Source organism: Rhea americana, unplaced genomic scaffold (assembly GCF_003343005.1).
Source record: "Rhea americana isolate MKP2758 unplaced genomic scaffold, rheAme1 scaffold_193, whole genome shotgun sequence".
Lineage (NCBI taxonomy): Eukaryota > Metazoa > Chordata > Aves > Rheiformes > Rheidae > Rhea > Rhea americana.
The window spans coordinates 1,524,091-1,535,310 of NW_028186072.1; the positions used below are offsets into that span (position 1 = coordinate 1,524,091).

At 37.3% G+C, this 11,220-nt stretch overlaps 1 protein-coding gene across 2 annotated transcripts in view; it reads left to right on the forward strand.

Annotated features, from left to right (window-relative positions):
- Nucleotides 1-2,205, forward strand: part of MME (membrane metalloendopeptidase) — a 52,041-nt gene extending 49,836 nt beyond the window's left edge. For both annotated transcript variants that reach the window (XM_085302863.1, XM_085302864.1), the window contains one exon: nt 1,348-2,205. In XM_085302863.1, coding sequence (XP_085158989.1) covers nt 1,348-1,447 — 100 coding nt within the window. In that variant the 3' untranslated portion in view covers nt 1,448-2,205. The remainder of the gene's footprint in view (nt 1-1,347) is intronic.
- The last annotated feature ends 9,015 nt before the right edge of the window (nt 2,206-11,220 follow it).

An 11,220-nucleotide genomic window follows, 5' to 3' on the forward strand; every position in this document is an offset into this window, starting at 1 on the left:
CTTGATTAACATTTTGCATAGTAAAATTTTAGTTTATGGACTGACAACTCTGAGTACTGGACAGGTAGAAGCTTTTATCCACTAAAAAAAAAAAAAACAAACCACATACTAACAAGAAGATATCTTAGATTAGATAATTAAAGCAAGGCAAGAGAATAGAAGTAACTTTTCAGAAAATGTGTAGTTGAGTGGTAACATTCAGCGTTAAAACATAACAAGTGCAGTAACAATCACAGGTCAATCCCTGCTTACTTACCAAACCTCTATGGTCCTAGGGACATTAGTGAAGGAAGAGTTCATATTCTAGTGACCTTAAAAAAAAGAAAAGTGTAAATAGTGTTTTATTAAATACAAAATACCCTTCTTCTCTGTTTCTGGCAAAATCCCACTCTATGGGTTCTAGTCCAGGGAATGTTGGAGGACTGCTGCATCACTTAAATGTATGAGGCGTTTTTTCATAATTTCTCTGGGCTATCTACTGTGTCGTGACTTCTGAGGCCAGTCAGGATATATTTTTGGTTTATCATCATTATAGTTATTCACAAAATAATCACAAGTTATTCACAGAGTCAGTTCTTGAAATAATTCCTGATACACAATCATTATGGATCAGTATTTGTATCTGACATTTAAAGCTAAAGTTGTTTTCCCACATAGGTAAGTGCATGGTGCATCTTCCTCCCCAAAGGAAGGAGCAATTCCCAGCGCATATACTCAGATACGCTCATATTCAGATATATCTGAATATATCCCAGCTGGATTTAGCTATCCAGCTGAATTGCTTTAGCTGGATAGTCTTCATCATCACTTGAAATCTGTTGTTTGTATGAGTGTTTTTTTCCAGGAAATTTATTCACTGAATATTTGTGGAGACTATCCAGAGGAGCAGTATGATCTTGGTTAAGCTTGACTGGTTTGAAAATACAAATCAATATTCACTGGAAAGTTACATAGCGTTCCACCCTCTACCTCAGAGTTTTGCTTTCTTTTCCCAGGGGACCTTTCATAGAAACAGAGCTATGAAAAATTCTCAGTGGAAACTAATGACAGGCAATAAACCTGTTGCTAGTAAAATAAATAGAAGTTTTGTAAGAGCCATCAATGAAAAAGGGACAGACCCTACAGTTTTGGGGGTTGCAACAAGGGAAAAAAAAAACACCAAAACATACAGACTGAAAACAGAATACTGCCACCATTTTAGGTGAAAGGAAAGCAATAGTCAGAGCTTAGAAATACAAGCATTTCCCACAGTATTCTGGATGAAGCAAAAGCAGTTACAAAATGAGGAGATTGTGTTTTAAACAAAAAGAATTAGTAAGGCCAAAATGTTCCTGTTTTGTTTTAAAGGGTCATAGGATCATTGCAAAATTCTCCAGAGTTTTCTGAAGCATTTTCATGCACCACGACAAACTACATGGATCCTGCTAACAAGTGCCGAGTTTGGTGATGGAACAGTAAACCATCTGAAGCTGCTTTCCAGAAAAAAATTTTGAACTAATTTTGAGAATGAGGAGGGAAGAAAATTGAGGGAAATGTACTACAAAAGTCACCGTAATTGCTGGCAAACACACAAACATAAAACAATCACATCAAAACAATCTACTTCTCAAATGAACAATGAATACCAATACAGCAATTAGCTACCCTAGCTGATTGGCTGCTTTTCCCATGACTGAACCTTGCAGAATCTGAATCACTTGACATTGTACAGTGATGTTTCACTCAGTTACTCCTGTTCCCCACTGGTCATCAGGTCTAGGGGAGGGAAAGGGTGTTTTTTTTTTTTTCTTTTTCTTTTAATGTCAAAGTAGAACACTATCTCCCACTGCTCTGAAAAGTGCATTTCTGATCAGAGGAAGGAAATACTAGGTTACACATGGTTTAGACATAATAATATGACAATGAGGTAACAGTTTAGATCAAAAGGGTCAGACTTTTTACCCTCAGCTGTTACGATAGATCAGTTCTATGAAAACTTTCATTTGTACTTGAAACCATTTATACAAGAGTCCAAAGACCTGTTGTAATTAACTTCTCAGTAATTATTCCACTCTGTACTAGAGTCGCTATTTACATGAGTTTTACTGCTTTCCAGCCAAACTAAAATTGTAGGTAATTTATTAATTTTTCAACATATAACCTGTAATACTGTGCTCAAAGACCCTTTCACAATTTTCTAAGCTTTTTCTTGCTTTCTCTAAAGGTTGGTCTTTTTTAAAGTTTCTAGTAATGTATAAATCAGATTTTATATTTAATTCTGAACAACACTTTTGACTTGAAATATTGTAATATATTTTATTAGTGGCTGCACAAAATTGGGAAATTTGAGTTAATCATAGCATCAGGCAATAAGATAAAGTCTATAAAACTGAGCTCTCCAACTGAGTATACCAACTTAAAGGTTTTCAGACTGTCCTTCTCAGTGTTTGGGACCCAATCCTGCACATATTTTTTACATGTTCTGATTGATGTCAGTCCTCACATCAGTGAATTTGCAGAGCTGCTTTCAAGAATGGAGCTTTAAACAAGACAAATAAAAGGATTYAAATCTGCAATAATAGGTACTGAACATCCTCATGCAGATTGCAAAGGAACTTACTGCTTTGTGTCACAAAGCAAATTGAGATTCCCCAAAATAGGTACCAGATACCTCAGATGACTGCTACAACAGGTATATTTAAAAACGTATGTTCCTTTTAGCCTTCCAAGTTTGTCATCTGATAAAAACATTTTGATAATAAACCGAAATTGAGTCAAACAATGTGTGTTCCTTATAGAAAGTATAAAATAAAAAATATATTCTCTGTAAATAAACTCCTTTATCTACCCCAAGTACAACACACCAACATTTGTAACAACTGATGAAAGGACAATTCAAATCATTTTACCCTAGTTTAAAAACAGATATTTAGCATAACTTCCTTGGGTACTAAACAACCTATAAAATTGCCTGCAATAAACTTGCTCTTACAAGAATTTGCCCCAACAGTCTGGAGAARAAAACAGAAAACTGAATCCTTGTCAGGAATTCCCAGGAGAAAGAGCCATGCATAATGCAGGGCAATAGCAAAGTGTTCAGTAGCAGCCCATACAGTTCCACTGCTGCTGGCAGCATGGCAGCTGTATCTTCAGTTTCTAAGAAGCAACGTAAGGATCTTTGCTTGCAGAACATCCTTGACAGTCCAAGTGGCCAAGGGCAGCCACAAATCAAGTTCCTACAGGCCTTTCCGAATGCATATGATGTCCAGAGCACGGAGACTGCTTTCAAGGGCTCCACACCTACACCATTCTTTGTCTACTCACTGTTCTCCCTAAGCCCCTCCTGACCACAAAAGCACAACCAATAGTAAAAGAGGAGTTACAGAAAAGTGGAAGGAAGAACAAGATATGCAACAGGTTTTTTCTCCCCCTCTCTACTGGACCCCTTTCTTCACTCCTACATACATTTGTCATAGGTCTTTTTGCACTCTTCATCATTAACTGGATTATGTCCAAATGAACTCAGTCCTTTACACATTTAGGACCACAAAACTTTGAGACAGGAAATACTATTATACCTATTTTTACAGATGGATATAGTAATGTTTACCAAGGATACAAAATAAATTCAGACAGGAGGAGAATAAACTAGTAAATTAATAAAAATTAATATTAATGCAACTAAAATCTCTAAATACAGACTCCCTAATAACTTGTGAACAGAGTAGCAAATATATTCTGTATAGAAACATGGGTAAATCAAAACAGGTAAATAAATTCTAAGCGCTGGATCAGCAATGGCTGAGCTACAGTTAGCTTTTCTGATACTACTTCCCCCCCCGTCCCGCCCTCCATTGCCTGCTAGACAGCCAAAATCTGGGAGAGAACATTTATTGTTGCTTAAACTGCCTCTCATTTTCAACAGCAGGCACAGTATATAGCCAATATTTTTTCACTTGTGTATCACCTATACACACAAAAATAGCTACATCTTGTTTCATGTTAGTTCCTGATCTTAGCTCTTGTAATGGAGCAGGAAAACTGAATTCATATATACTACCAAAGATAAGGTAATTTCTTTCACAGTCAGAAATAAAGCTCCCCTTATGGAAAGCATCCAAAGCCCTGGTTAGCGCAGCAATAGATACTGTTTGATGAAGCAGAACCTACACTTGACAGCTAGGCCTTGGCAAATCTCTAAAGCCAGCTTTTACATTCCTGAATGACAAGATTCCCTCCCACAAGCCCCCATTTCATTGTATTTCATTTTTTTCTTCCTCTCTCCTCATCCAATTTATTACAGACTATCCACTTAAAACAATGAGCTAGGAGTTTGGAAGGGTGTGTGAAACAAACCAAGAAAGACACATGACAAATAGTAAAGTTTCACTAGTCTTTGTTGACTGTGCTAAGAGGCTGCAAGTATACTGCTTTCACTGCATGAAATCAAGCAAGTGGAAAAATAACCTAAAAAGACTCATTTCAATCTAAGATTTTTTGTGAGTAACAAAGCTTAACAAAGGGGAGAAGGGAGAGAGAGAGATCTGGACAAGGCAGGAACCTAAATACTCCTAATTGTCAAAGTCATGTTCACATATGTCTATACATCTAAATACCTTCCAAAAAAAAAAAAATAAATAAACCCACAACCCTGAGATCTCCTTCACTGATCTACACAACTGTTGGCTATACTAACCACAGGCTCAAATATTTAGGAGCAAATGAGGCTACTCATTTACTTATGCACTCTTTGGAGTGGAGGTGAGGAAACAAAACAAACCTTGGCTCTACTCCCTGCCAAAGCAACTGAATGAGAACTACATAGAGTTATGACTACTAGTGACCACACTCTAGAGCCAAGAGCAATCATAGGAGTAATGAGAACTCTACAGTACACCTCTGAATGTCAGTGTTTCCTGAGATTACTTCTAGGGCAGGATATATCATACAACACATCACTTCAGTCTTCTCCAACATTTTTACCTAGAARTCATTTAGCTTATCAGCTAAGTTTAGGTGAGTAGTGTCATTTCAAAATATCCAGGCAGGAATCCATGGCTTCCATCATCTTTCCTAAATTGTGTATTACCTGCCCTTCTTGCCCTCCACTATTTGTTAACTGATGAGTTCAGTGGGAATTCCACATTAGAAATGTCTTTGCCTTGTTAGCCCAAATGAGAAATCTCTAGCAAACTAGGACTATAAATCCACTGACCTGCTCTAACACCACCTTAACTGGAGGGTGCTGTCTGCATTAGAGTTCCACAGAATTAACCACAAAAGAGCATCTGAAAGCACAGGCCAGGAATTTTTAAGAATGCAATACTGACTTAATGAAAGACAACAGCTCTAGATGCAGGTGTTACTGRGGTTTGTCAGGGAGATTAAATTTATACCACCTGTTCTTAATGAATAGGAAAGGTGGTCTAAAAGGACAAGCATTGGAGGGAAGCCCTTCATGACTTCCCTAAACTGGAGATTGGTTGTCCTGGAAGGAAGGAATTCCCAGTGCCTTTAACATGAAGACAAATTTTATTTGCTTGATTTGGTAAAGAAGTCATTTTAAACATCAAAGATTTTGGCCCAAAGTTTTGAAACAGATCTTCTATTTAATTTGTGCTGTCACATAGTGACAATAGGTTCATTTCAGCATCTAATACAAAACYAAACTAAACTATGTCTCAGAAACCAAACCTTAGCTTGTATTAATTGTGACTTCCACACTCATACAAAAGTGAAATTCTGGCCTTCGTAAAAGAAACATAACACTCATTCAGAGGTGAATTATTTGACATTAAACAAGCAGTGACGATCAGAACATACCTTTCATCACAGCTTGCAAACTAATTAAAGCTAGCAAGGCTTTTCCTTCTCCAAGTGTTAATATGTCAGGGAAGTATTTATAGATATGACATGGAAAGTGTTTACCAAACACCTCAAAAACAAACAGCAAGGCTGAAGGACACACTTTTAATGCCACGTGTTTTATTGCTTCTTCAATTCTACATCTAAGCACTCTGACAAATTTCACTGTTGGAGTTCAACTTGTATGAAAATGCACTGGTTCTTTCTAGCATTTCCAGGAACTCAGCATGAAACACCTTAATTCACTGCTGAAAGTTGTAACAACAATAAACATACTGACAGTAATGGAAAAACTGTGCCGCTAAAGTGCTTGTATTTTCTGTAAATTTTACATGCCTCAGCTATGTTGCCGGAAACTATTTGTTTTCATTTTACTGACAAAGATGATTACAATCAAGTAGGCATGAAAAACAGAGAAAGGAACAATCTGTAATAGTGTGTCAAAAACCAGTACCTTATGAAGTGTGCATCAGTGCTTCCTTGTCAATGTTTAAATGCAAAAAGTCTTTTTAAAAAAATTACCTCAGTGGAAGGCAAGGACCTTCTGGCAAGGAAAGTACGGGGRAGGGGGGGAATATTCCATACCTGCAAAAAAGAAAAAGAATTTATACCTGAGAAGTATTCAAACTGCTCTTGATCTGTGGGTGGCAATGAGATAACCCCTCCTTGTTAGATTCTTCTACTTCACTTGCCCTTGACAGCTTCATTCTTGGTATATATTTTCCAGATACTTAAGTTACCTTTGTATATTGCCTTACAGATCAGTTCTTTCAGGTTACCACCTTCAGTGTTTTCCCTCATTTCCTGCTGATTTTGGAGAAGTCACCTGAGGAGTGTTATAGTCCCTCTCCCTGGAAAGCTTGGTCTTAGGCATATCCCATCTAGCCTTCTAAAAGGTTTAAAGTACTGTAGAAAGCAACAGAACATTAAGGGAAAAGATGGAAGGAATAGGTAAATTGGCTCATGACTTGTTTCACATTTTTTTCTTTTTACTTGAAATGTCAGATCTAGTTATCTCTATCACAGTATCCCTATTAACACCAATGAAATCTGCAGAAAACACCACTTTACAGGTTCAAAAAAAAATACTTAATGGTTTTCTCCTGACCTACACCAGTGTAAAGAAAAAGGTAGAGTTAGACTCAAAAATAACTTTAAGAAACAGGGAAACAGAGATGCAGTAGGACTCAAAACAGCTACCAAACATACATAATACCCAACCATAACTAAGAAATGCATGTAATTAATATTGAAGTGCTCCAATTCATAGTGAAACAGCTTCAACTGCCCAGGGTCTAAACACTCCCTAATTAAGTCAGTGACAAATCTCCTATGATACCTATGGCAATAGGACTACACCTCTTCTGAGATGTGCTTAACAACTCTCAGGTGACACTCAAATCTGGACAAAAAAACGACAGAAAATTCAGTGGCAAAGATGTTGCTATTAATGGCTTTTACAGACTTTCTTCCAGATGAATGACTCAATCACAATTTCTCCTGACCAAATGTAACCTGTTATCCTATGTAAGCCTTATTTATCTGGGGGGGGGGGGGGGTAAAGGGAGAGGAGGAAGAAATCTAACAGTTTTAAATATTAATTTAAAGGCTTGTGATTCAATTCCAACATACATGAGTCCTGAGTTTTCTCAATGTTTTGTGACACCCAGTGGAAAACCACAGCATACAGTGAGAAGTAAGCTATCACACATACAGCGCTCAGAAGAATCACAACGGGCTCATGCATCTTCTATCAGATCGTTAGAAGTGCTATTTACCCTAACAGCTAATGAGCAGCTTCACTTACTGCCCAGAAAAGGATTTTCTCTGACATCGTGCTGAACCAGAGACACATGCCTGCAGACAGAAGAGAATCTGAAGTGATTCACCCCCACATCCTATAAGCTGTCTGGCGCAAATCACCACCCTGGCCCTTCAGGGCAGACTGTGCACAGCGCCTCATTCCCTGCCTGCACGCCAAGATCTCTCACCAGTGTAGAACAACGCATGAAGGCACCAACACACTTGGCGCTCATCCCAAGCATCAAAGAGCTTTATCCATTAACTGTAATTAGTAAGTGTATTGTTCCTTCTAGACCCTAGCATCACTTCACAGTTTAAACAAAGACATTCAAATTCAAAGACTACCATACCTTCAGCTTCAATTCTTATAGGGCTGGAGTGTCTTGATGTTAGTCATATACCTCACAGAAACATCTTTCCCTCATGCCATAATGTAGGATGAAAGACTTATCAAAACATAGATGTGCACAAATGAAAAGAATTAAAAGTTATATTGATTTGGAACTGAGAGTATCTTTCTTTCACATGGTGTAGTTCAGCCAATAATCCACAGCAGCTTCGCATCTTCCTGGCACAACAGTAACCTTTACATTGCCAGACTGCCTTCCCAGAAAGAGCCTAGCACTGAGGAGCTCTTTCTTTCTTTGGGATTTATTCAGGTTCAAAACTCCTCATTCTTCTTTCCCCTCTCTCCAGGGCTTCTTAGTCTTTAAATTAACACAGGAGAAGTTTTGATCTTACTGCAATACATCACTATTTGTTAATAATCCTTCTGATATGCCCCAGTGCTTTTTTTTTTCCACTTGACCAGCTAGTTGACAAAGACTATTAAATACACTATTCATTTTCTTAGCTGAATCATCAGAGAATTGTTAAACCTCAGTGAGGCAAAACTCTTCCCAGCTGCAGAGATATGTTCTACTCTCAGACTGAAACCCCTCCAAACATTGATCTTTTTTATTTTTATACCAACAATGAAACAGACAATCATAATTCACACAGGCATCTGCATGAACTCAGTGCATGTGGCTAATTACTCTTATTTCACTAAAATCGCTGGGTAACTTTATTACCCTGTCACATTTAAATGACAAGTTTGGGCTCTTGACTGACTTTAAGAAATGGAATGAAAGMGATTGCTACATGAATACCGTCCACTTACAGTGTCTACACTACTGAAAAAGTACAGAAAAAAAMCAAAAATGATAAAGAAAAGATTACAGATGTTGAAAATGGCCTTACAATTAAAGTTAAGACATTTAATCTATCTACTTTAAAAAAGATGAAGATGCAATTCAATATTGACAAGTACAGCTGATAAAAATATTTCAGTAAGTGAACATAACCTAGAATTCATCTAGATATGTGATACAATCTAATTTAGACTTTAAATCAAAACTAAGTACCTTCAAAAAAATTACTGAGCTCTACTAGAAGATAAGATTTCAATTCAAGAATAAGTGAAATTTTGTAGCCATATTATTCATAAAAAGATATTAAATGAAGTATTTCAAAAATTATCTAAGAATTAAATCCTCCCACTAACCTAAAAAAAGGGCAGAATCATTATTTTATCATGAGACACTGGATTAAATTCTCCTCCAGAAAAATACAAGATACGTGTACTGAGTTAGTCAGTGTGAGTAAGGTAGAAATTGGAATTACTTTGTATTATTCAATCAATATTACACTGCTAAATCAGTGTTTCCCAAAACAAAAAATATTCAGTTCAGAAAACAAATGAAACGAGGACAATAAAGAATATACTGCACTGCTGAGAGGTTTGAGAGCAAGCAAATTTTCCCCAATTTATTCAGATTCCACACATCTCAATGTCTCACTTGACCTGCATAACACCTCCAGCTGTTTTCTTGTCACATCACATATTAAAATACCAGACCCAAATGAGAGGAAGCAATGGTAGCAACTCAAAAGAGAAGCAAGTTTTCCTCATAAAACCAGTGTTTAATAGAAGTTTTCCTAAATGAGCTCAGACCAAGCTCTCAGAATCAGTGAAGTACAAAAGGCACTTGGATTAGTGCTCTTWGAGGACTATTCAGCTCCTGTATTATGAAATTATAGTCATTTTCCCATTCAGGTTCTCCCAGATATTGTATTATCCACTGTCTCAGGGACTCTGTTGTGTAATGAGAAAGGTAGAGCAAACATCCACAAAACACAAGCATCTCAGTTAAGAGAAGTGTTCCTCACACTTAGGAAAGAAATATATGCACTGACTTACAGATAATGCAAAYCCCTTATAGCCTTTACAGGTACCACCCAAAATATTTCAAAGGTAACAGAATCTTAAAACAAAAACCAACCAAACAAAAATTTGATAAAATTTCTAATGCCAGGAARATTTAGTTCTTCTATTAACATCTGCTGTTTTACACTGGCCTCCTGCTGAAAGACACTACTACTCAGTAGGTCCTCCACTACCCATGCAGACACTCAARTAGCAATTAGATGTTACAATAATGGAAACAACAGAAAATACTGAAATAGCTTAGAACAGCTTTGGAAGATGACACATTTAAAGCTATTAAGTGGATCATATTATTGTTCTGAGATTCCTTCCTTGCATGAGGATGTAATTGATGGAAGTTTCAAAATTATGTGGAAGGACTCTAAACCATTTCCACTTAGCTGTTACCATTTCTCCCTCATGTATTCCAATCTGGTGCCTCAACCATGATATATCAGCAGAATGCTAACTGAGAGTAAGCTCCCATTTGCTCTATGGCAGCAGACATCCAATACAGCATCTGTTTATTTATGCGCACACATCACTACATATTCATGCTGGCAAAGACAAGGTCAGAGAAGCAAGTATGGCACACATATAAAACCATACGAGATCATTTCTGCTGGACATTAGATTTCAGAGTCCATTCCAGAGTTGAGCCAGGCCCTGAGAAAGATCTTTCTCCTCCACAGGTCACCTTAGTTACACTCTGCTTCAAAAAYAAGCTTGTCCATTTAATTCTTTACGCAGATTTTTTTTTTTTTTTTCATATTTTGGTCCTGTTTCAACTAGAGCCATGAAGATAAAGACTGACACCTGCAATGTGACTGAGTATTTTATGGGAATCTAACATAGAAGCAGAAAACAGATGTCCTGCTGGTGTGAGACCTCCTACACTAGCTGGAGTTTCTTACAGACTGGGCTCCATGCCCAGTGTATTACACATGCMTGTAGTCCAGCTAAGAGGTGATGAAATGAGGCAAAGTCATTAATCACCATAAGTTATGGTAACCTAGACAAAATGGATGGCAGAAAGCATTACTCACAACTGCTGTTACAGATGAACTTGTGTTAGTGGGAAAGCCAGCAGTAACTGCCAAGCTCTTCACCAAAGAAAGCAATTATTTGGTGCACCTTCAACCAGATGAAACTACAGAAAGCTACGGACTCACAAAATGCTTTCACCTGTTTACAAGAAACATTTTCTACCATTGTGACAGTCAGCTTTTGGGACTGGATACAGTAATCTGGATGTCTTTGTCAGTCCTATCTTCCTAATTCCAGTTAACTGTTGCTCTCCAGGAGGTCACCTCATCCAAATACTG